The sequence below is a fragment of the Styela clava genome, chromosome 5 (genome assembly GCF_964204865.1).
Source record: "Styela clava chromosome 5, kaStyClav1.hap1.2, whole genome shotgun sequence".
Classification (NCBI taxonomy): Eukaryota; Metazoa; Chordata; class Ascidiacea; order Stolidobranchia; family Styelidae; genus Styela; species Styela clava.
The window spans coordinates 10,144,463-10,172,254 of NC_135254.1; the positions used below are offsets into that span (position 1 = coordinate 10,144,463).

The 27,792-nt window shown below is 32.6% G+C and overlaps 1 protein-coding gene across 2 annotated transcripts; it reads right to left on the reverse strand.

The window, feature by feature from the left end:
* Window positions 1-681: 681 nt before the first annotated feature.
* On the reverse strand, window positions 682-27,167 carry LOC120344915 (uncharacterized). 2 transcript variants are annotated; one of them, XM_039414242.2, is made up of 22 exons: window positions 26,945-27,167; window positions 24,947-25,055; window positions 24,792-24,863; window positions 24,184-24,314; window positions 23,788-23,888; window positions 18,559-18,653; window positions 16,948-17,147; window positions 16,456-16,565; window positions 15,842-16,000; window positions 15,132-15,272; window positions 13,970-14,095; window positions 12,974-13,120; window positions 12,210-12,406; window positions 11,097-11,297; window positions 9,709-9,915; window positions 9,001-9,085; window positions 7,267-8,055; window positions 6,243-6,302; window positions 5,311-5,500; window positions 4,515-4,675; window positions 3,364-3,427; window positions 682-2,551 (listed from the first exon to the last, which is right to left on the reverse strand). In XM_039414242.2, exons 1-22 carry the CDS (start codon window positions 27,133-27,135, stop codon window positions 1,960-1,962), a joined length of 4,128 nt encoding a protein of 1,375 aa, XP_039270176.2. In that variant the 5' UTR covers window positions 27,136-27,167; the 3' UTR covers window positions 682-1,959. The 2 variants fall into 2 exon arrangements, with proteins under 2 accessions (XP_039270176.2, XP_077969108.1); XM_078112982.1 differs by lacking the exon at window positions 6,243-6,302.
* Between the last annotated feature and the right edge of the window lie 625 nt (window positions 27,168-27,792).

The following is a 27,792-nucleotide window of genomic DNA, read 5'->3' on the forward strand; positions in this document are numbered from 1 at the left end:
CTTTACCAGGTAATAAGTTACTTTTGGAGAAAATATTATAATCTTGTTTCCGATACCTCACTCTCGCACCGGGTAGCTGTGCTTGCGTGCCAAGTTTTCACGCGTGTCGGGGGTTGCCCGTTTCTGCATAAGACAAATGATAAATAGAAAATACATTTATTTGGACTTTTTAGTCAGCGGGCGTTTGTTAACAAATAAGTCGTATAAGAGGGCGTTGCTGCGAAAACGTTTGAGAAACGCTGCTGTGAAGTCCTATGTTCGAAGGGATTGCCAGATGCTGCTCGTCGTTGTGCTTAGACAACCGGCGGTAGTCGATCATGGATTTCTCAGTCACGTAAATCCCATGCTTTTGGAACAATTCGATTGTTAAGTTACGCTCGTACCAGACTGTATGAATATCCATGCCTTCTTTACTAGTTCAAAAGTAATAACGGACGTTTCGCTGATACGCTGGCTGACAAAACATCCAACCAGACGTTTCCTGAATTAGCTGACGACGAGTCGAGCAATCCTCTGCCTCTGCCAATCCCCTACACTCCTATAGGTTTTGAACCCATAAAGCTACGCAGGGTAATGAAAGCAATGCCACAGCGTGTTCTGCGAAAAGACAAAATACGAGCAATACAACGATTTTCCCCCGATCTTCCATTCGTTACCACTAAGACCAAAAGAAATCCAATATCCATAATTAATTTTATTATAAAAACGAAATTATATATATTTATATGAAACAAGATAAAATTGCCTGAGACAGTGATGTATGCAAAGATGTATTTAAACCTAATATATATAATAAAATACACTTGCAAACGAAGGAACTGTGTCATTAGATTACAGTATAATAAATACGAGCAGTAAGCAACAAACTATTCCAGAAAATAGTTGGGATTCGTTGACAATAGGTCAAAATGAAGGATTCTTGCCTAGCCTCGTTGATCAGTAGACGAGAGAAATGTTTATTCTTTTTTCTTTAAACTTCAACAACTACCCATGCTCTGTTCCTAATGATCTCAAGCGCAAATTTAGATTTTGAAAAATGGTCATTCATTTGCAAAAATGTGTAATTTATGCACAATAAAATATAATAATTAGTTCCTTGAAGAACATCTGGTCTTTGGCGTACGGTTGGTGAAAAATGAAAACTGATATATTTCAAAAAACTAATTGATGGAAAAAATTAATAGAAAAGAGTAATCGAAGAGTGCATGTAAATAAACGAGGTGTTGTTGGATATAAAATTGAAGAGTAATAATAAAAGTTACACAAAATTTGAGGAAAATACATAATAACAAAAAATATTATATTTTAAAGAAGCATAAAGTCGATTTTGGTATGAACAATGTTCAAAAATATTGAAAATATACGAAATACAAAGAAAAAATTAGATATAGGGGTGGTTTCGAAATAAAAGGAATAAATGTTACTAGTATAAACAGAAGCCACCATTGAGAAATGATAACAATATACATATTTCTACTTTTAACCCAAGATTCTCATAATTTGAAGCAAGCATTAAATAGGTGCAATTGATAATAAAATAAAGATCATTTCATTATAATTGATAGGGAGTTTTAATTTCTGTGTCCAACTTGTCCCTCTCTCTATCACACTTATCCAAAATTGTGTCATTGTTCTGAGAGTGCGGATATATTTATGATATGGAATCATGCTAAGCTCTGGGTTAGGATAGATATAGTATTAATAGGGAGTGAGATTCATACAACTGGGGGGACTGTATGACAAGTGGAAAGAAATGACTTTCTGAAACACCTGTATATTTCAATGTCAAGTTCACAGTTAAATCTATTTATATTCCTTGAAACAAGTCTTTCTTACTTTTTCAAGAAACTACAACAAACTATAAATTTGAATATCATTTCATGAAATTTTCCGCTTAACTACGTAATCACAAAATCTTCAGGTCTATCGTTGATACAATTTATAACAATATTAGCAGTATTACACTAAATCACCACCGCCAGGAACTAAAGCCATCTGTCTTTGCATTGCTAAATGTCCTATGCTTTGATCATTCGGATGGATGGGTGATAGTGAGCTAGATGGGGATATTGCATATCCTGTCGCTGTCGGAACATTTGTATGATAAAACGGTGAAGTCGAAGACGTCATTCTTAGACGAGGTGATTTTGAAGATGTGGTGCGAGTCGAGGAATGTTTCGTCGGTGTCGCAGAAGTTGAAAGGTCACTTGGTGTTAAAGGTGAAAGTATGGTGTGCGGAATGGAAGTTGTGTTTGCACTTTGTAAATTGCTTTGTGTGTGAGAATATGCAGACGACCTTTGACTGGATCCTTCATATCCGTGACGATGGCTTAAAGTATCTAAAATCGAGCCTGGTTTGACGCTTGGACCAGAAATAAGATCGTGATTTGCATCGATAGATTTCCGAAACATATAGGGCTTGGTTCTGTCATGGCTAACCAACTTATGTGAAGAGTTGTTTGGTACTCCTGAAGCATGTTGCTTATTTTTTAGTGAGTGCCTCTTCTGAGTTGGTGGACTTGGCGTATGACCTCCTGCTGTAGTCAAAGTTCTGAAGATGAAGATTTAATATTTATTAACAACTAGTCAAAGAAAGGCTTAATAATATATAGCGAAAAATATGATAACTGTGAAGTGGGTTTGAGTCAGGTTGAATACATTTTCAAGTAATACACGAATGTATTACACAAATTTGCAATGTTTGTAACTAGAAAAAAGGGTAAGAGGAAGAGGAACATTTCATATGGCCAGCATCTTCACCATACTTCACAAAGAAGATAACCTAATCAAACGTCAATAAATTGTATTAATTACTTACATGAGCTTATTACCCAGACCAGGGCTACTCAACTGGCGAACCGCTGTCCGAATCAGGACCTTTCGAATATTTGATTCGGACCGCACCTAATTTTTTCATTTGAATCATTAGCCCCACTTTTATAGTTTCATTTTATAAAATGACTTTTATTGTCTTGAATATATATGAAAAGAACTATTACATCATAATAAACAATCTTGATTAGCTGATAATCATTAGCCGGTCGAGGAAGTGAGTGTTTAAGGATGCCAAAATATAATTTCTGGAAACACTGAATTTTAAAGTTTTGTATGCGGATCTTCGGTAAAAATAGTTGAGCAGCCCGGACCCAGACTTAAAAGATCAGATGCATCATAGAGTGATTAGAAGCAATAATGGACATTATTTAAATCTCATTTACGTTCGGTACGTTAGTTTTAGCAAGAATTTGTTATTTATAATCTCAATATGGAATTTTTAACCAATCATAGATTCAAAAACATCATACACATGTTTAAGCGTCTTAAATTAATATTTTTATTCAGCATAAGTTAGCTTAACATCACCTCCTATTTGATCCACTATAATCTTCTAATTTCAGATGTCTTTGAAATCTTGAACTTATCTTTGCTGGAGAAAATAAAAAGATTTTTAAAAGGGATTGACAAGAGTTGATTGATATATACATAAAAGTCAAGAATTTTTCACACTCTCTGTGAGGAGGGGGGGGGGGGATGGGGGGCATGATTCTGGTTAGTACGCTTTACTTATCTTTAATGAAAAAAAAATTTTTATTTTAAAATGATTGGCAAGAGTTGATATATAATAAAAGTCAAATTTCAATATTTTATAGTACGGTTTCACTCAGAGTCAGGCTCTATACAACCTGCAACAAATATGTAATATTTCTAGTTAACAACTGTCTACATAATTTTTTTTACACTCTTTGTGAGGTGGTGGGCAGGATTTTGGTTAGTTCACGGTCTCAAAGTCAAGAAATCTGTAACTGTGACTTGAGATTAGGAAAAAGAATATTCAACCAAACCAGAATAATCAGCGCCGGGATGAAATTGCTGTCCATGACTCAAGGTATAATAAACTGGAACGACCAGGTAAAGTCAATTCATTATGAAAATTTTTGAATTTGACTGAGGGCCATAATGAACCTTAGAAATAATGTAACTTCAGCCATCTTAACTTAAGTTAAACAAGAAATCAAATTAAAGCTGTCACTTAAAACCCCAGATAAACCTAATAAATTTAACTTACTTAATATATTCAACTAGGGTTATTTAAATAAGTTCGTAACATTTAATAAAGATATGGTTCTGTACCGTACTGCAAGGACCATAAGATGTACCAGGTTATAAGGCACATTATCAATAAATTGCTTATATTTTTTTCGAACAAAATGCGCACCGGACTATAAGACGTAACTGGTACTGATTTTAAGCATAGGCAATAAAGAATAAAGCACGATCTGATCCATACATTAGGCACAATGGCTTATAAGGATTTTTGAGAAGAAAAAAGATTTGAAGTGTGCCTTATGGTCGGTAAAATACGATAATTTAGGATTTCAATTATTTGAAATGTCCCAGGGAATTCTCTCCAATGCATGAAATACAGTCAAGAATATGTGAACTACAAATTCTTTTTAAAAATTTACAATACCTAAAAAATCAGAACAAGGACAACAAAATAAAATTTCACAAACCTGAGGCTTGTCCATGGATAGGAAGATTAGCAGGTTGAGTTCGTAGTTGAGTTGGAACAAACTTATATCTATTATTATCCCCACTAGGAAGACTGTCATTTACAAACCATGTGTCTGTGCCAGTAACAAGAGGAGATTCCAGACGAATGGACTTTGTTGGCCTAGAATACGATAAATAATGACATAGATATTTTAGTTCGGACATCACCAGGCTCAAAAAAATGATAGCACATAAGATGAACACACAGGACAGAAATTCAAAAAAGTTGCCAAATTTTAAATTTGAAATATGTGACATTGTAGTACTGCATGAGCAATGGTATATGAAGGAACAAACATGATAACATACTCTCCAATTGAGCATTCAGCTTGCGGGCTAATATATATATATATATATGCAGCCGCAGTGAAAATACAAACAATAAAGGGCGCTCCCGAAGTGTGTGTACCAATATGGAAGTAACTAATGTTGTTCGCCTACTTTACATCAAGTTGTGTAAAGGGACTGAAGCCTATGGGCAGGGTTATATTCACTTGTCTAATACAGACAGTCCCCAAACTCGTAATAGGACTAAAATAAGGAATATTGGAATGAAATTATGGCCTAAACCCATCATGGTACACATACTACGAGGGTACCCAATACCCATGCAGGAGCAGTGGAAATACAAACAATAAAATGACAAGCATGGACATATACATACTCCCCTGGGTATTAAAGTTATTACATCTGCCTTAAAACAAAAGCTCAAAGCTGATAGTAAGTTATATTTTACTACAAATAAAATTATCTAACCTATGAGCTCCTTGGAAAGTCTTGTAATTAATTGGCGTTAAAACTGTTGCCTTTTTCCTTCCTTTTGGTGGACTGATATCATGGTCACTCCAATATCCTTTTGGAGGAGTCTTCAATCGGTTCGAAACAGCAGAATCTTGTGAATATTCTTGATTTAAATTTCTTTCAGATGAAGATTTGTTCAAGCGTTCTAGATAGAATGCGGGTATGTTGTATGAAAATCAAAGACAGATAGTTGGAATTGAAAATTAAGATAGAATAGTAAAAACTCAATATTTGATTTATCGACGCTTCTTATTAGTGATTAGTGAAATATTCGTGTTAATTATTATTCAAGGGGTGTAGCTTTAAATCAGTAGTTCTATACCGGGGTTCAATTTACCTCTTTGGGGTTAATTTGTCTTGAGGGTAAATTTTTCAAGCAAGAAATTTCCACATAGCAAATTGCAACATTTCTTGAATTGCAATATTGTCTGTTGCGAAATTGATATTGTTACACTTCCACTATAGAGAGACTGCGTGATTGGTAGTTATTAATAAGAAGAGCATTGTTACGCACTCCAATTTTAGTTATCAAAGGTCAGCACATTCAATTTTAAGTATATACATCCTCAATTCCACATGAAAATTCCCCTTTTTGGTTTTATCAATATATCTATTGATATTTGTAGAAGTTTTGTAGGAGTGAGAATATCGAAAAAAATGTAGGGGTAAAAATTTTACTTTTAAATTTGTCGATGGTCTAAAAAATGAGGGCTCATAGCCCCTGCTTTAAATGATAATATAAATATACTTTTAATTTTATACTTAGGTTGCTCGTAACTCTACCTTGAAGAGAGTTTTGCTTAAAACTGGGTGAGAGTATATGCAAATTTATTTCACAATTTATAACAGAATTTTTTTTTTCGATTTCATTGCAAACAATTCCATACCTGATGTTAATGGTTTTAAATGCAAAGGTTTATGAATATGAGCTCGATGAGAAGAATGATCTGAAAGAATATTAAAAAAGAAAATAATGAAGCATGACAAAAAAAAAATTAAGCATGAAAATAAACACTGAAACATGAAAGTTATTTTTGATAGTTTGTTCTATCAATGATAAGGAATTGATGATAGAGAATAGGAATATGTTTGGAATTCCCATTTTTCGACTAAAAGATTCAAAAAACAAAAATGACGAACATGCTATGTTTTCCTTAGAAAATATATTATTAATCTGATATATTTGTTGATGAAAGAATAGAATGAAAAATTTAAGAAAATATAACATATATCAATAGGAACTATATTTGAAAATTGTTGACATTGTATTTTTTCACGAAATAGTTTAATAATAATGAAGAATAGCATATCATATTTTAATAAAAGGTTTTTAACTACATGAGCTTGAACACTATAAATTAAAGACAAGAAACAGTTATTACAGATATACGAGTGTTTGGTTTATTTATGCAAAACTTATAGTGTAGCCTTGTATCATTATTACTTTGGCATGGTGGCCTAGTTGGTTAAGCGTTAGCCTTGACTATGATCTTTTTGCAGGTTAAAATCTCGGGTTCAAATCCCATGCCCACCATCTCACTTTGAGTGTGATAAATTGGGTAGGCATTGCCGAAGTGGAATAATTTTGGCCTTTCCAAACTATAGTAGTTTCTCAACTAACAGTGGCAGCTTACGCACCTGAGCCTTGGGAGATTCAGAAGTGTGTGTACCAATATGGAGGTAACTAATTTTGTTCGCTTATTTTACTTCAAGTTGTGTAAAGGGACTGAAACCTATAGGCAGGAGGAATATTCACTTGGTTAACACAGACAGTCCCCAAACTCGTAATAGAACTAAAATAAGAAAAATCGGAATAAAATTATGGCCTAACCCCAACCTGGTACATATACTAGGGCAGTAGCGAGCTTTGTTCGGAACGAAGAATATAAAATTACTTTATTGGCAACTTACTTTCTGTTGATTCATGGATGTGCGAAAGAGATTGAAATGCTGACTCAGCATCTTGTGACGATTCCGAAGTGTCTGTATTATTGTTCAGATGTGAATACCGCAGACCATATTTAGAAGATGGAGTTGACTTTAGTACAATATGGTTCGCGTATAGATTTGTGGATTTTGTACTAAGTCTCGGAGCAGAATAGTCTTGATGGGATCTGTAGGGAAGACTTCTATGTCTCGAATATTCATGAAGTTGGTATTCATTTATGTGACGCTCACGAGTTAGGTAATGAGGCAAAGATTGTTTTATTGGTGGAACTTCTGTTTTTGGCGCACTATTATCCAAATCATTTTCGTTGTTCAGTCGTGCTGTACCTGGTTCTGCATCCAAGCTATCAGGACTTTCAGGGCTTTTTCGTTCTAATTTACCATGCAACAAATCATCTGTGATATTTTCAGCTGGATATTGTTTTCTAATAGCAGATACAATATCTGGATAATATGGTGCTGGCTTTGACTTTTGTCCTGTTTCAGGCGGTTTAGACCAGTTGTGACTTGCTGACTTTTGGTGATTTTGTCCAGACATCTCAGCAAGGAGTTCTTTATCTGATTTTAAAACCTTTTTCCCTTTCATCATAACATGACCTCTATGTAACCTTGCTCTGTTTCTAGCGGTCGAAGTTTTTATATGTTTGACAATGTTTTCTTTATTAAAAGCCAATTCTTTTGGTTGAGATTTTCCACCTTTGTCTGTAGCGGTTATATCCGGCTTGGTTTCTTGCGCTACACCCTTTTCATCGCCTAGATATGAATACATTTATTTGACATATGCACATAAACAGAGATCTTTAATAAGCAAATATATGTATATGGGGTAAAGTAAACTTCATTTGTAGAATAAAAGCAAACTTTGAAAATTAATCCCTCAAAAGTTGGAATTGTTCACTGAGTAAATACTAGGAAGAAAAAGTGATGAACGCTTTAATTGTTAATATTTGTCAAAATGGCCTGATAAATGTTGATTCCAAATACACATAGAACATAAAGAATATAGTAAAAAGCATGAACTCTGTTTCACATAAGAAATGAGAGTTTCAAGAGAAAAAGATGAATGTTGAGATTACCCAAAAAAATTATTTGAAAATATTAAAAAAAAGTAGAAACTTTTCAAGCTAGTATATATTCAAGTATTTCAATAAAAAGATTTGAGACAATTTACGTTTCCCGCACTTTCTCTCCAAATCATAATTTGATGTATTTTTAGCCTGATCCAAATGTACAAAAACTCAAATTCATAACAAAATAACTGGCCACTCAATCCTCTACAGTTATTGAAAACATGATATGACTTTCGATAAGTTGTTTTTATACAAAAAACTCAATAAAAAGAATCACTGTGTTTGTAATGATGTTGAGCAGATGAAATTATTTCCAGTAATTGTCATATTCTGTAACACCGATATGGAAATAACATATGGAAGTAGATGATATTATTATCGCTCAAATCATTGATTATACAAAAAGGCATTTCAAAACTATGTGGACATTTAGATGTTGGATGATTGCTAGTGGCCATACTATCTATATTTTGATCAAAATTTATCCGAAGACGTGCATATCCCACAATTGTGTTTTAGGACAGCATGGCATTCCATCCAACAAATTTTATCAATTACAAAAATAATAAATATATATACATTCACCAGCAAAATAAACTACCAGTATGTTTAATAACAAATCGTATACCTGAGCTTCCAATGTGACTAGAATGTATAACATCACCAGAACTTGGTTTTGATTCATGAGAAGACAGATTTGAAGATGTGATTTTCTGAAATATTGTTATAATATATAGTTTAAAGCAACGGTTCTCAACCTTTTACTGACTGCGTACCACTTAACTGGTTTTTACTCCTGGCCGCGTACCACTGACAAACATTTTTTTAAGGATGGGGAACAATGCCACAAGAAACGCACTATGGGAATAGGAGTATTTTATAATGTGGCGATCCCTGATCCCCGGGAACTGATGGCGCTATAAATGTCGTTCAGGAAATGCATACAGTATTGAAGATAAAGAGAAAACATTGCCGACATAATGATCCAACATTCCAAAGCTGCTCGCGTACCACGTACCATAAGTTGAGATCCACTGGTTTAAAATTAGAAACATTACAAAATGACATGAAAAGAAATAAGCCTTTAATTTTCCAACTGGAAAATTTCCCAACTGATTTAACTTTTCAACTTCACATAAATCCCAGAAACAAAGTTTTACAGTATTCAGGTAAAATTTGCATTTATGTTTGACTCTCTGGCCATTGCATAACCTGCAACCTTGAAAATGATTCGAATCACAAAATGTCAGACAACATAGCTCAACTTGATATTTCGAACAATTTGACTTGACAAGGACCAGGCAAAATGTTGATATAAAAAAATAAAAATTTCTACCTTTACCGATGCACCCCCTAATATAGCAGGATTGCGAAATTTCTTTATTGGTTTTTTATTAATTTCATTTGTATAATCATATTCAAGTGCCAGATCATCTGTCAAGCTATCTCCACCACTTTGTGCCCATGTACCGTGAGTAACTCCAGATGTATCGGAAATATTTGAAGATGACATCGTTGAACTTGGACGTGTTGGATGCTTCTTCTGTTATGAATATTTTATTATTATCTATTGAATTTTGGGGCCAATGATCTAGCGCTTAATGTTGCGTTTCACAAACTGTGTGCCGAGTCACACTAGTATGCCGGGAGAGATCCTCAGGTGGAAACATAACCTCGTTTCAATCTTATTTGTTCCTCAAAACAAGCGCACCCATCGCATCAACATTTGCAGAATGAATTTGTTTAATGCTAACTTTCTTTTTAAAAGTGTGCCGCAAATTTTTTTTTATTTGCTCAGTGCGCCGCAGGCAAGATACGTTTGAGGACTACTGGCTTAAGGCGTTAAACCCAACTGTTTACAGATCTCTGTTCAAATACCATGCTCACCACGTTACATAGAGTCGGTGTAATAAATCGGTTGGGCAAAGCTGAACTGACAGAATTTTGGTCGTTCAAAAAATATTATCTTATTACATATCATTAGATGCCTGTACAGAGCCCTATGCAGAGTGTGCCAAATCCGTGAAATACGTTTTATAAGTAGGAACAAATTGTTTTTTCACTGTTTTTCATATGTTTTACTCAGTTTCAATATCCAAACTAAACTTTTCTTCCAAAATTTTCCACTAATTCATTTAAAATTAATAATATGCACAAGATAAAATCATAATATAGTCTGATCATCCGTATCCTGTTGTTTTATTGGTTGGCACTCCAGAAGTATGTGTACCAATATTGAGGTAACTAATTTTGTTTGCCTACAACAAGTTGTGTAAAGGGACTGAAGCCTATAGGTAGGGGGTATATTGACTTGGCTAAAACAGACAGTCCCCAAACTCGTAATAGAACTAAAATAAGGAAAACCGGAATAAAATTATGACCTAACCCCAACGTCGTACACAAACTATGGAAGTACTCATTGATTTTCCTATTAGCATATATGTAAATACCACAAAAATTTTTGATTTATCAAACTCCATTACATTTAAATGTATTTCTCTTGATTTTCATGACTAGCTTTCTTTCCGTGGATAAAATCAGACATTCAGATATCATATATGGACAGCTCATGTTACAGATCCGATCTAACTTAAGACATAGGATAGGATTTACATATTTATCCTAAGGGAGAGGAAAGTCGATAAGACGGCTAAATCATATGGCACATAACACATCTATCTCAACGCACACTAATCTAAGAAAAAAAAAAAGGATAATAAATACCTTCAATTTGCTTTTATTTTTTTGTAGTAGAATTATATGGGATTGGCTTTTTGATTTTTCCTGCATGGTTTGAAATTCTTTTGCCATGAATGAATGAGTTTTTAATTTATGATGTCCTGGTTCTATTTGAGATTTGTCTTTCAATGTTCGTTTCTTTGTTGGTTCGCTTGTACATTTCCCCTCGCTTGTTATTGCCACAACCTGAAAATATATTGAAAACCTATTTAATGGGATAAGTGAAGTGAAAATAAATAATAAACATGTATAAATTTGAATTTGTAAAAGTGTATTTTTCCATTCTCGATTCACTAAATAGCAGTAGAGCAGGGGTCGGCAACCTACGGCCCGCGGGCCGGAGCACTATAATCCGACCCGCGATGCTTCACTAAATTATAGTAACAAAACATCCGGTTTGACGAATGTATTCTCTAGACTAAATTATATTATAACCTAACAATTATATAATTAATAATTACTCGTTTAATGAGCATATAATTAAGCAAATGGCAACAAAACGCAGAAACGTTGATGCTAAGTGCAAAGGGTTCAATGGCGGCCAAAATATTTAAATGGAATTTTATGAGATGCAATGAGGAAATAAATCTATACTTTGTTCGAGAGATGTATCACTGCTTGATTTTTATTATAAAAAGTACCATCCGTTCGGTCTTCCAACTTTCTAAAAATATGTGCGGCCCGCCAATGACTTGCAACCTTAATTTTGGCCCGCGAGCGACAAAAGGTTGCCGACCCCTGCAGTAGAGGCTAAAATAAAAATGAAGTTCGTCTGACTTTTCCACTTTGCTTAATCAAGAAATATTTTGGGTCACTACTCACTATGCTCAATTTGTAGCATCTATTGATGACTGAGCTATTCCCTGGTCAGTTTAATACTTTATATCAAGTTGTGTAAAATGACTGAAGCCTATGAACAGGGGGTATATTCACTTGGCTAACACAAACAGTCCCCGGACTCGTAATAGAACTAAAATAATGAAAATCGGAATAAAATTATGGCGTAGCCTAACCGCCTTCTAAGAGCGGTTCACTACCAATGAGCTGCATTTGATCACCCTTGTGTTGACAAAAAAAAGACAAGTTTCCAAACCATACCACAAATACATAGTCTGTATCAGGTGTAAGTCCAGTTGCTCTGTACACTTTGTCTGTTCCTTGATAAACAACACGATCGTTCATACACAACTCGTATCGAAAGAACCTGCCGAGAGGAACGGCAGGAGGCATCCATGCAACATGTATCTCATTTCGTCCAATAACAGTTAAATTAGGTTTTTCTGGTGCATGAGCTCCTGGATTAAAAAATGAAACATTTAAAATTCTGCATACCGGATGCGGTTTCTTCTTGATTTTAAGATAAGATAGAATATTTTTTTTCAAAATTTGACATTTCAGGCATAAACTCCATTCTGCTTATTTCATTGTTAGAATATATTGCTAGAATACAGTTTGAATGGCAGGGTTTCCCATCAAATTTACATGTGATAGTAAAAAATTATATGGGTTCTGTATGAAAGGTTCAAAACCTAGTAAATATAACTTCGATTTTGACATTTTGAACGTTCAAAGATGATGACCAATGATTTTCCAAATATTTTATATATTTCAATTTAGCAGGTTTGCACAATATTTTTTGGTTATTTCTTCAGCTGGAAATAAATGATTATCATAAAGATTATAATACATAAATTATAAAATTTATATATTTATAATAATGTTGAATTGACATGTCAATTGTAGTAATCATACAAGAACACATCCGGCGCTTGGCTCAATCTTTATTATTAGTATTCATATCAGCCTTTAAAAATCTAAGTACTTTGCAAGTAAAGACAGAAACTGGAACAAACGAAACCTACCAAGTTCATCTGTAACTGTCTCTACTGTGGCTCTTTCACCAAGACCTTTGGAAGTAGATGCGCAAACATGTACAATGTATCGGGTAGCTGGTGTTAATCTTGATATGATGTACGACATCTCTGTTATCACATCCATTATTTTTTCACCTGAATTTAGAATATAGTTTTCTGTAATATTCTGCATTTATTCAGTTAAACAAATTTGAGGACAATATTAATTACCATGTGTCTCTTCAGTTTTTAAACATCATAAGTGTCCTGAACATAGGTCAGATTTTTTTATTTGATAAAATTAGATGCACATCTTTTGGAAAAATTTGTTAACTGTGTTAAATTTGTCTTGCCTCACTTATCCTTCTTACACGACACTTGTCCCAATTGTATGACCTTCATATGAATACTTCAACCTTTTGACCACAGAATTAGGTACAGGTTAGGTTTAGGCCATAATTTCATTTCGATTTTCCTTATTTTAGTTCTACCACGAGTTCGGGAACTGTCTGTGCTAGCCGAGTGAATATACTCCCTGCCCATAGATTTTAGTCCCTTTACACAACTTGATGTAAAGTAGGCGAACAAAATTAGTTACCTTTTTATTAGTACACACACATCTGGAGCGCCAAGAATTATATCTATTCCAATTCAAAAAATTCCACTTCATATGCTTACTTCAACGATTTACTCGACAATATATATCGATTCTAACTAGGAAAAGTGTGAGAGAAGATCGGGACAAGTGTGGAACAAGTGGGAGACAACATTTTTGAGACACCAAAATTTGCTCATAGCAAAGTCACACATACTCATTTAAGAGTAAGTGTGATTTATATCTGAGTGAAGCTACGGATGATCAATAAAATATGATGAGCTTCCATGTGTAAATATGATAGTTATTTATGATTTATTAAAAACCAAGTTTCAAATTTCAGTCACTAAAATGATACTTTAATATGTGACAAAAAAAAAGTACGAAGAAAATTACAGATTATCACATACCCAAATATATTGTGTATCCTTTCAATATTCCATTTCGATGTTCAGGAGAATTCCAGGTTAATCTAAGTTGTGTCGGAGTTGCACCGATGATTCTGAGAAATGTAGGTGCTGATGGAACATCTTCATCTATAAATACATTTGATCAAGTTTAAAACGAAATAAAATGATGAGCACTTAAATAGAAAACAACTTTATACATCAACTTAAATACTATGTGGGCTTTGCATAAGGTTACACACATTAGGCTCTATGTGGTTTTGAACCTTTTTGGTAGAGCGGAACCCAAGCATTACAGAGGCTCGAGAATCCCCAGGGCAATAGTTGAATTGTTTTCTATTGTCTGAATCCTATACTCTATCAATATATGTAAAAGCTAACCTGGCGAAGCAAAATGATATTTGTAGTGTAGGAAGTTGAATAATAGTGGCAAATCAAATAGGCATTTGGTAGGCATCAAAGAGGCAATTATTTAATCAATATAAATATATTAATTTAGATTCTCGGATTAGAATGTAAACTTTCGGAACACCCGGACTGTATTGGCAAAACCCTAGGGTGCCACAGAACCCCGGTTGAAAACCACTGTACTATTACGAGGAAAGGGGCAGAGTTTGCTCAGTAGATTGAGATGACGAAATAGTATTCCTAATTTTTCGAAAACTAATAAAATGGCTCAACTCATGATAAATAAGTACAGGTATGGGATTGGTCGATCAGTTTCAGTACATAGACATTGTTAAGGAATTTAGATATTTATTTTCTGTTAAATTACAATCTAACGCAAAGTGATTCGAAAGTGTGGAAATTCTTTAAACAATGACAAATACATGGATTTGATTCATATTGATAGACGAGTGTTCCTAAAAGACTACGAAGTCGTCAGGTCACTGACACTTCATTGCTGAATTTAAATAAGACATATTTATGAAATATTGTGTCATAAATCATAATACCAAAAAAAAGAAGAATATTGTTGCAGAATTAGTGCATAGCCAACTCATATGAATACTCCTTCAACAAAGACTAATCAAGTAGATAATCATCCGCTTAAGATTCAAACAAACGACAGTTAGCATGGTTAGATAAAGAATAAGCTTTCCAGAAATCCCTTTGTATAATAATACTGATGCATTGAGATATTACCTCACAACCCAAACATTACCTGTAGTTGCTGGAACAATGTCACTGAATGGACTGTCATCTCCAAGTGTGGAAGCTCTAACTTTAAATGAATAGGAAGTGAAAGGTTGTAAGTCATTCACAGTTCTTTGAAGATCAAGGCCTTTGTAGATGACCTTATTTCCTACAGAGAATAAGAAAGTAAAGTGGATAATCCACCATGAAAGACAAAACAAATTATTAGCACTAAAGACTCCAGTTTTCAGAATATCATTGCATTCGTTTCAAATAAAGTCCTGTACAAGCACCCACTGATATGTTGGAGGACCAAACGCTAAGTAGCAAAATTCATTATACCTAAATTTGGTGGTAGGGCATGGGATCTCAACTCTCAACTCAGAATTTTTTATCTGGAATTCCAACATAGTTAATTAGGGTTAGACCAAAGCTTCTAACATTTTAACAACTGTTCAAATAAACCTGCTTCTTTGCTCCCAACAAGGCTTTGTACAAGCAGAAACTTACAGTATATGTAGAGAAATGTGAAGCAAAAGGTGATGGCATTAGTTGTACATCTAGATATTTTTCCTATTCTGACTGAATGATTTAGATCTTGTATTGAGAAAAAATGAGCAAAATTTAACGCTAATTCCAAGTTAACAAAAACTTCCGAAACCCAACACTTGTGAAGTGCTTTGATAAAAGAATTAAATTACAAAAATATCGTAAAAGCAAAATTCATTTTTTTCTTACCATTAAATAGCTTATATGTAATCTGCAATCCACTGTTTGTATTAACTGGTTTCCATTGAACTTGAATTGAAGTTGAATTAATAACTTCAACAACTGGAGGGTCAGGTTGATCCAGTTTCTTCAAATACATCAAAGTTTTATCAATCTCTTCATTTAATTCTGAAACAATTATAAAATTTAAGAGATAAATTTAAAGTTCTTATTAGCCAAGAAGAATTTGACATGTAGTGTAGGCAATTTTTGTGCTGAGGGCTCCATGAAAGCAGATACTAATATATGCGACGAACCATGTCTGAAGCGTCAGGGACGTTAGGGAACTTTAAGCCATTCAAATACCAACTCCGAACTTCTCTAGTTTGAAGGAAATTATGGTCTTGGTCCTGGCTGCATATCAGAGAAAATCTTAGTTTTTTTTTATATGTAGGTATGCCTTTGCTAATCGACTGCTGAGAATGCTTTGGCAATTTTATGCCTTTTGAAGTTAAACTCCAGGCCTGACTATAGGCCAACCTTTCAAGGCTTGTGGCCCCCTTCTGAGGCTTTTAGCACTCATGGCCCCTTGTTTATCATTCCAGTGGTAGGCTATTTATTGAACAAAAATGATATTGTATTACCTTTTGAGTTCCTTGGTTTATTTTTCACTTTCATCAAAGCAGATTCAACGTCATTGTTTTGTCTTAATCTAAGCACACCTTGTTTATGAGTTGATATGGTTCTGAGTGTCCTGAAATTTCAAATGCAGATATAAATTTCCATTGATTCTCAGTAATAAAACCCAAAAAATGAATGGAATTATATCAAATAAAGTTTAATGTTTTGCATGAAGGTAAATTTTTTTATGTCACCTATAAATTATTCACTCATATAATCAACTCTTGCATAATTGACGTTAATCCATAACCAGTATGGTTTAAACCGAAGCTACTATTCCATAAACATTCGAAAATTTTTTCCAAATATTGAATATTTACTATTACTTACTATTTGAATATTTAATTGAATTGAGGTTTATAACACTGACTTCAACTCAAAACTATTTTTGCTGTATCTTTTTCTTTTCACTTTCACACTCTTTCAGACTTGGAAAAATCAGTAAATTGACTCACATTGCAGCAAACCAAGCTGCTTCTGCGTCATCTGTGTTGCTAAGCAACAAAATGAGCCTGTTGACAACATCTTGAAATAAGTTATTGGATAGAACTCTTTGATTTCCTTCAACGTCTGTCGCCATGCAACTGATAGCAAAACATGCATTTTTAGCTCCGCCCATGTCTCCTTTTGTTAACATTCGACACAATGACATTATCTGTAGATACAGAAAACATAGCATTTTCTAGGTTATATTGATAAATTTACCTGCTTTCTGTCAGTGTACCTATCAGACTAAAAAATTTATCTCCAAAGTTTTTTATCGAAAACTTCAATCATGTGGCTCACTAGCTTATAGCTGTTTTCTGGTCATATCGATATGAACAGCTTACATGTTAGATTTGTCAATGCTGATGCCAACGGTTGAAATACTCAACAAGTCAACTCAGTTCTAATAGGAAACTAAAAAAATTGATCTCCTAGTGGATGCGATGGTCTAGTGCAGTGTTTTCCAACTGGGGTTCTGCGAGACCCTATGGTTTCGTTGGAAAAGTCCAGAGGTTACGCAAGTTATCATTCAAATCCCAGAGTCGATATTAATACATGTATGTTCTTTGAATATAAATAATTATCTATTAGATTTGCCACTTGAATTAAAATTTATACACTCAAAAATCATTCTTTGCATATAAGGACAATGAATCATTAATATCCAGGGGAGAGGAAAACCTATAAGACGGATTTTGTCTGGTATGGGATTATTTAGCGTTAGCCAGTTATTTGTTTCAGATGCATGGACTTGATGGTGGAGGAAGCAGCCATCGACCACGGTGGTGAGAAGTCCAGCAAAGCATTAAACTATTTTCTGTAAATATTACTGAAGTATCTAGGTATTTACAACAGTCTGAGAAATAACATGTCCACCCAGTCAAAATTTACAACTACTATTCTGAAAACACAATAAAAATTTTCAATAATTGTTTACATTTTGTTAAAAACTTTGCTACTTATTTGAGTTATTCATAATTTATATTATTCTCAGTATATCCCGTTTACGTATATACGGTAAAAATACCCAAAGGTATTTCGAGGAATAAGTTATTGCGTCTTAATTTGTGTATTAAAAAGAAGATCTAGTGGCAATACTCTACAATGATTATTATCAATTCAAACAGGATGATGTAAGTATGCTTGTGATGAGTCACGCACAGCAAACATAATTAGTGAATCTTAATCTGAATGATTTAGCTGTGCAAATAACAAACAATTTTATTTGACCAATTCGAAATGTTGAAATGGAGGCATTAATACTTGTAATGTATGATAATATCTAAAAACGAGGTAAATAGCTTATAGCATTGGAAGTTATTATTTGATATGACTTGGGAGATCCAATTATTGTTTTTCAAGCAAGAACTTTACGTGCTAAAATCCATACAGTTTATTTTGTTTTATTTTCAGTACAATGTTGCTTTCAGGTGTTGAAATTTATTCTAATTCATTCCATTCCTATACACATTAGTTCACTTCACAATTTAAATATAATTTCTTCATTAATGGAAAAATATCATTATAAATAAATTGAAAAAATAGCTATACTAAAACAAATCAATGTTCTATTGACTGACCATTTTTTCAGCATCAGGTGAGTAGAGCAATCTTTCTTTCCCAATTTTCGTATCAAGAAGTCTTCCGATGGCAAAAGCTGCATTCATGCCTCGACCTAAAAAATATAACAGTTGATAATGAGACTGTGAAACTATGGGCTCAAGACAACATATAGAAAGAAAATTATGACATATGGCAGAAAATTACGAATTACTAAAATTATAAAACATGCTTTGTTCTAGCGGCGATGTCCTGGTGAGCGTTGGACATAACTTGGCATCACAAGATATAAGTCTCCCTTACCCAAAGTTTGATAATATTCCGGCCATTTTGAACTCTTATAGCTCCCTACCTATCAGTGCCTGCTTGTACAGTGCCTTTTTCTGAGTGTAAGCACATAAAATCATAGTAATAAAAGTATCAGAATGATTTCAGAATAATTATGAACCTGGCGGAGTAAAAAAAATGTATTAAATAAAAATAACTATTCATAAAAAGGGCATAGTTTTTATTTTGAATAGAAAAAAAAGGATAAAAATAGGCTATTAGATAAATACATATACTGTGATTAAAAAATTATTATTTGTACCATGCATCAAAACAATACTGTTATGATTGAAATTTCACAATTTTCTGTTTCGAAATTCCCCATGACTGTCATAAATAAAAATTTATTTAAAATAATGTACGATAACAGGATTTCATAAATGCGAGAAATAGTCATCAACAAAACATGTTTCGTTTTTATTACATGTTCTATTTCTTCTCTAATCAAAGTGTGAGACAGGGCATTGTTACTGACTGCACCTTATTTCAAAGTATATATAAACATTAAATTACTCATTTTAACCAAGTTATTTGAGCATGTGAATACTTATCTAGAACATTACTCAAAGTGGAAAGTCAAATAAAGAATATAAATAATTCCACCGCAGGACACGCGACATCAAAGCGGCAATTCAGAGTAGAGAATAAAAGCAATCTGACACCAAGCTTTTGTCACTGAACATGTAAAATACTGGAACTCACAACAAAGATTTAGATATATTAGTGTGTTATGGGTTGTATAGTGAATAGTGATATTCCTAAATTCGGGATAAATTAACCCAATTGTCATAACAAAAACAGACAAGTAGAATAAAGAACTTCATATAGATGATAAAAAAGCATTGTTTATTTAAGAAAGTGTTAAAATTATTAACAACACTGAACATCTATAATATCCTGACGTTTTATATACAATACAATGCTATAAATTAAAATTTCACCCTTTTTAAAATTTAATGATTTGAAAACTAATTAAGCTATAAGGAATGGGAACTGTTCAACTTAGAGGGCGCCTATTTCTCTCTTTGCAAAAATTTTTAATAAATTATTTTTCAAAATTTCATTTGCATGCATTTTTGTCTTGAGACTTTTTTTCAAAATTAAAAAGCTAGGGGAATGTGTGGGTGGGTGTTGAACTCACAACTATGGTAGCTTTGCAGGTTATTAAATATCCCATGTTCAAATGCCATGTCTCATCCAGGGTATAACAAATTGGGTAGGGGGTGTTGATTAGAAAAGATTTTGCTCCCTGCAAAAAGTGTAGCACTTCTAAATAGCTGATTGTACAAACTCTTGTTCTGAGCAAAACATGAAAAAATGCAGAATAGTATTTTAGAATATCAAGCTGAACAGTTATGTACAAAATAATGGATCGAAAGGGTTTCATAGACAATAAGAGAAATACAAACATTGTTTTGTTAGAAGTTAGACCATGATCTAACAAAACCTTACAAATATGATTGCAATTTCACAAAGATATATTACTCCTATTTCGAAGAATAAAAATGTATCAACATCACTTCATATGTGATATCTAATCAGGTATAATTATGACTATTATAATAAGATTATGAAACTCTAATTGGAAAACGCTACACAAACGAACATGAACATATAAAGGGAATTGGACCAAAAATGGAAAAATTAAAAAGAAAATGATCTGAAAAATTTTGAAAAACATAAATGTTTGGCTTACAAACATCTCTAACTTTTAATAGAAATGCTTTCATGAATATGGCTTCAAATTGTTATCAGAAAAGCAAATTTTTTTAATAATTATTTTCAAAATTTCAACATTATCCCTTTCTATCTGGAAACCCTCGAAGCTTCTTAGTAAAGTTAAGAGCACTTGGGCAACCGTCATGTGGTAAATTTGTAACACACAAAATACTTGAATCAATTCAATCGACCCGTCACGATGTTTTTTGTTTTATAAGTAGTGATAACTGCGTCAAATTCAGAGATGGCCAAACATGACTAATGTATAACATGTGTCATCACTTTAATGTAAATATATTTCTTGCTTGGAAAGATAAAAATTGACAAGGTAATTGGAAGAAAACATTAGTATGGATTGTCTATTGTGATGGACGTGTGAGTCACATCTGACGTCTTTATCAACCACAACATAAGCAATATCCTTTCACTTGTTATTGATCTGTTTGATTAATACAACTTGACAAAAGGCTTAAATCAGGTCATGATGGATAAATAAACGATAAATTGATGGACGATGTTGGCATCACAAATAAATTAATAGTTCGGTTCAAATCATAGGGTGTTGTAAATTAGGTAGGCGATGCTGTAACAAAAATACCCTGGGCTTCTCAAAATATATTAGCAGGGCCTAATACTGAGTGAATGGGAGTATAAAAATCTCGTACAAAATGATATAATGAGGATATAAAATTCTTTAAACACCCTGCAATTTCTAATTTTGAAAAGGTTTCCATGTATTTTAAGAAGATATAAATACCACTGTATGTCATTTTTTTGCTCTTTTATGTAATAATGAAAAAGAAAAAATTTGATAAACTATCGTTTTTAATTGGAATAAAAATATGCAACGAAAAAATTCTTCCGAACAACATTTTCAATCACATATTTTGCTTGAATTATAGTAGTAAAAGTAATGCCTCAAAGTTTATTTGATGTGTGATTATTACATAGATTCTACCAGATAGGCCAAAAATTCAAGTTCAAGAATTTGTTGAGGTATTTTGTTGAATAATTTTATATTAATATGAGAATCCTGACTTTGGAAAGTAGGCTACTCATGGCAGGACTAATTAATAAAAACTGTCATTAAAATAACAGCAAATAATGATGCAAAAATGGACAAATATGATCCATTTAGATTTACATTTTGTAAAAAAGCCAAAAAAAGCATTTAAATACGAACAAGAAAGCAATGCTCAAAAAAACAGCCTGCTAGATAGCCCTCTATAGCTGATTTTTATTTGATAAGGTAGATCTTACTGGATTTATTCGTCTTGGGAGTGCCTTGAATTATTATCAAATATTTATTGTCTTTGATGCGAATTATGAAATTTATCAGTTTTTCAAAAATTGAACCTATCTGTCTTATAATGAAACTAATTTCAATCTTGCTGTTAATTTTAATAAAATAATTTGTAACACTATTACTAGAAGCTCTACAGGAAATATTATTATTCATAAGGACATGATTTATTGAGCTAGATGAGATATTAGGTAAATATTGATATAGACTTGACGCAATGGAAGGAAAATAATTCAATACTATCATTTGAGTCAAAGTTTGCAGGGGTACATTGTTGCCAAACAGATATAATCAGCGATCCGGATATTGTATATCACTATAGCAACATAAAAGTGATATTGATTTTGAAGTTATCCAATAAATTCAATTCAAATAGAGAAATTTAATATATTTAATGAATCGTTTCATTGACTTGGATACTGTTATTGGTGTTTGCAAAATTTGGCATCAGTTAAGAATGAACATAAGGACATCACATTGTTTAATATTTCAAAATTATGTCTTGCAATCAGTTATATCTTGATCAATCTAAATGAATTTAATTTTCATCAAATCCAAGATGGAGCACTTAGTTATACTGCAGAAAATAGAAAAATCACAGAAAATTTTTAGAGTGAATAAAATAACAAGACTTCCTAATATTAAATCAATTTACAAATACATGATACAACAGGGTGACCCCTTCCTAAAAAATAATAAATTTTTTAATTACTTTCACGAAAATGAAAAAAGATTATTTACCCATTGAACTTCTATTTGTGTATGATTGTACCCAAGAGTAATTTAGGACGCTTCGTGCAAAAGCTATGTCTTCTACAGGATATGTTTCAAATGAAATAGGTTCAGTTTTTTTGGGACCACTCTTGTAACATTTATATTATATTTCGTTAAAATATAAGTTCCATGAATATCCTATCTTCCATGCAGTGAAGCAAAGTGTCTGCGGACCCACCTAGGCCCTTTGCAAACTCATTCGAGTCTGCAGCCTCGGGGTTGGGAAACACTCGTTTAGAGTGTTGCAATTCGACTATGGAGGCATCTTGGGCTCAACACCAATAGTGTGATAAATTAAAAGTGCAATGCAAAATCGGAAAGATTCCAGCCCTTACATAGTATACTTGATGATTGTACAGGGCCTTGTTCAGAGTGAAAACTTTGTGTACTAAAGTGCTGGTTTTGTGATCACATGATGCGCTCAAGTACACAACAAATCAAAACACAGAATTACTATATGTCATTATCTACATGATAGATTGTGACATGAGTAAATGGAAAATACAAACAAGTTAAAAGCTTGTGTCAAACTCAATACACAATTACAAGTACTTGAAAACAAAGCAGTAGGTTTTATGTCCACTTAAGAGTAAAAGAGTTCTATGAATAAACTTTGTGCACAAACCTCAAGCATAGTTTGCAAAATCATATAGAATTTCAAATACAAAACAAATAAGATAAATAAACTTTTCTTTAGTTGGATGTATGACTACCAGTAATATTTAGAAAACACGATTGAATATAAGAGCCATAGAACTTAATCATACTCCAAATTTTGAGCTATTCAATGAATTGCTGTAGCTCTGAATCTTAACTCTTTGACGAAAAAATCCCAGATAAAAAAATGTTGACTCTGACGCCAGTTCCAAGCTCTTAGAAAATCAATTTTTACCACAAAAACTTCAGTGTACCGGTTGGGAAAGATCATACTTTATAGACGTTTCTGACGAACATTTTGACTTTGATTACATATTCAAACTTTGAAAATAAGAAGTTTAAATATTCGAAAATTGAAATAAAATTCAGATACATGAAGAAGCTTTCGGTCCATTTAAACATCCATAAATTTTTTTACAAACTCGTGTGTTTTTACTCATTTGGAACTATTAAAAAAATTAAAATTTACCGGCTGTATCATTTCCTAGTGATTGTATCAATCTTGTCAATATATACTTAGAACGAGGATGATCAAGGATGGCCTGACTTCCCGATTCTGATATGGTGATTCTGAAACAATTAGAAAAATGTGTTATGAATACATCAAACCAATCTTTTGAGAATTGGATATTAACAAAATTTGATTTCGGGTCAAATTCCGATTCTGTCGTAAATACAGTCAAAGATGCTGAACCAAGAAGATTTGGGCCCTTTCAAAAATAGTTGCTCCTTACCAAGGAGCTTGCTGATTGTACATAACTTGTTAGTTGTAGTCAATGCATATCTGTCTTCAAAATAAATAAAACACATTTACATTTCAATTTTTCATTTCAAATTGTATCTGAATGAATGAATCTGATATTACCTTGCAAGAACAAGAGCAGAATTACTCGCTGTCCAATGATTATCGGAACCAAGCAAAAATGTGATATTTATCATTGTTTCTTCAATGCATTGTTGACTTAACATCCATTGTCTTCCTTCTTCTGTTTCCGCCTTATTATAGAAATAAAATAAAAAATAAGATTTTTGCAAATGGGTAAACAGTAAATATGAAGGAATGATAAGTTGTAACTCATAAAATAGTGATAACTGATAACATTTTAATTTTCTTAAGATAAGATATAGGTACCTGATAAGATAATTTGACCTGCATGGCAAACCACAAAATATAACCCTGTCACCAGTTTTAATTGAACATAGTAATAAGCATATTAATGAGTATTACATTTGCACAATCATGATTGGTAAGAAAATTTTATTTGTGAGTAATTAAATGAACGACTCTGTTGTAATAATCAGAATACGGCAATTACTTCAATTATTATTAAATTTGCTTCCTAGTGAGACGAACATATATGCATACAAGATGCCTTGTTCAGTAAAACAAAAAATCACAAAGCTATCATATAAATTTATATTATCAAAATACTGCATACTGAATTATATAGAAAATGATAGAACAAAGCTCACCAATGTACCAAGTGTACCAGCTGAATTCATTACTGTTTCAGCATCTTCTACTGTCAACATTTTAGTCAGGTCCTGAGTATATTGAAAAATAGTATACCTGTATCATATTCTATTCTGAATCACACTTTGGTACAAAATTACGAAGAAATGTATACCTCAAGTATTGTAACAGCCCTTTTTCCATGTGTTAAAGATAATATTCTATGTGATCCAAGCTCGGTTTCAGCTAGACTTCCAATAACATAAGCAGCATTACTTGCGATTCTACAAATAAAAAATTATATTAAAATATTATTTTTTTTTAATTTCTGCTGCAATGGACAAAGGGTTGTGGAAGATTATCTAGATATTGATTCAGGGACAACATTATTGGCAAGTTCAGCAGCACATTACAGGAAACCGATAATAAGATGCATAATATGTTATGTTGAATGGCTAATACACCCTTATCAGTCAAAAAGCCTACTATTGCGGAGCATTTTTCATAATTGAGAGATTTTACACTCTGATTCAAATTTTGTTCAGATAAATAGAATTATATTTTTATCTTCATCTGGAAAGAGGAGCCACAGTCTCTCATACGATTACCAATAGATACCGGGTATATGAATAAATACCCAGTTAATTGTGTGACCAAACGATTACATGAACCCATGAAACAACAGCAAAAGTCGAGGACAATTCTCGCACAAAGCTTTCAAAAATATGGTTTGGTGAAGTTGGAGGTGAATTGCATGCAAAAAATTCAATTTTTTTTAACTTTTGAAGCACTTTGATGCAAATAAACCGCTCATGAGCTATCACCTAATATATAAGAGACATTTAAAATATGCTTGACTCATTTATTTTCAATTGCTAAAAAGGGAAAAGTAAACGTTATATGAAATAAATACTATATATATTTCCAATTTTCAAATTTTATTTAAACTAAGGCAGATAAATGTTGATTTTGATCAAAAAACACACATCAACTGCGCAAAATCCTTTTAATAGTGGTTTCCAGTGAGTATCAGAAATCACTTTATTTACTGAGGCAGCTACCACAGTAAAGGAAAAGCTGTTTACATTATTATCAAAGTTTTTTTAATAGGTGTGACAGCGTGGCCGTCAGAGTCAGTAAATATGAACAATCGAAAAACAATTTTATAAAATATGCACTTAGACCTTTCAATAATAAATTATAAACCATGGTAAAAAAGTATAAATATTGCATATATAAAATTTAAAGTGTCTTGAGTTAATTTATAATTTTATATTTATCTCATCCACACTAAATTCTAAGCACAGCATTGTAAATCACATTCCATAGTAACATAATCTTTTTATGAGTATTTACTAAAGGCTATGTTCTGATATATTCCTTATATATCAAAAATTAGTAAACTAGCCATAGGAGTATAATTACTGGTCACAACACTATCCTGCAATGAGCAGCAAAAATCTGTAAAATATTTCTTGTGTAAACAGAAATATTTCACAGAGAAATAGAATTTTATTCAAATGAATAAAAATGCATACTTTATAGTCCAAAGTAATTGAATGTCATTTACAAAATCATAGATTCGATAGCTAATTGAAAGTGCTTACAACAAATACACTTTGTACACTTGTAAGTACATACTTCACTTTCAAGTACCAAATGTAAATGTTAAAATCAAACAAAACATATTTGTTTCAGGTCATGTCATATGAAAAACAAATGAACCTATATATTTGTAGTGTGGTGGGTTTGGGGTATAACTTGTAATAAAATTAAAAATCTGAAACATGATGTCTAGTTTTCTTGATTTGGTTGAATATCATTCTTTTTAATGTATTTTTATAGAGGCAATGAATATCTATATTAGTCAGACATTCTATTCTAATGAATTGTATTTTGAATATGCTTGTGATAAAAATCCCATGCTATATTTCACAAATGAAAAACATAAATAACTGTAGGCTATTAGTATTTTTCATAAATATTGAACTAGTTTAGACCATCATAATCACCCTTAACGATAATTGACGAATCGAAAATTGTTCAACAAAAAGTCATGACAATAAAATGTAAATATTGATAGCTTGCAGCAGGTAAACAATGTTGTTCTCAACTATTGCAAAAAATCTGTGAACTTAAAATTGGTAAAAATGAAAAAATCATTAAAACTCACCTGATAGTTTTGGAAGATAGCATGTGAATTAATGCCCATAAAAAATCTTCACTACCAGAATGACTAAGGAAATCATATATTGTTCTTTCTTTATTAATATTTATTTGTTCAACTAATCCATCCAAAGCCTCAGCAGTTCGTACTTCCTTACTTGAAAGAAGGTCATCAAAATTTCTTTCATCAAGAGACATTATTAAAGGATATCTGCTATTTTAATATTAAGAATCTTATACTTTATTACAGCAAAGAGTAAGAAAAAGTAAAACATGTGAAAACATACAAAGGCCTGGAGGGGAAATGATACAGCAATACCTGAATACCATACTGGTATTTGCATGAAATACACAGCTGCACAAGTTCACCTGCAAAATGCAGCATGACACAGAATATAATTTTTAATCTAGCTGCTCACTGGCTTATAAAGATTAGTCCCGTAATAAAACAAAATAATGAAGCCCTGTACATCAAAGATCTTACAGTCTTAACACAAACAAGGAATTTGGCCGGTAGATAGATCTGATATCTTAGCACAAGCACTGGTCATACAACTCACAGCAGTTGTTTGTTATAAACCTTTCCCTGGTATTGGCCTATTATCCTGATCTTCATATCGCCTTAGCCCTTAGTCTGTGTTGTTTAATTTTTCATTCTGTGTTATAGACATATAGGAAAGATCAGAATAAAATTGTATTGTATATCATTAGACTAGACCAGTAGTTTATATCCAGATATCTGTATATCAGTACCGGTATATGGTGATAATTTAATAATAATTACGGAATGCGCGATTGTGCGTGTGTGCTTATACTCCGTTCGAGCCACAGTGTATTGCCTATCTGTGCAAAATA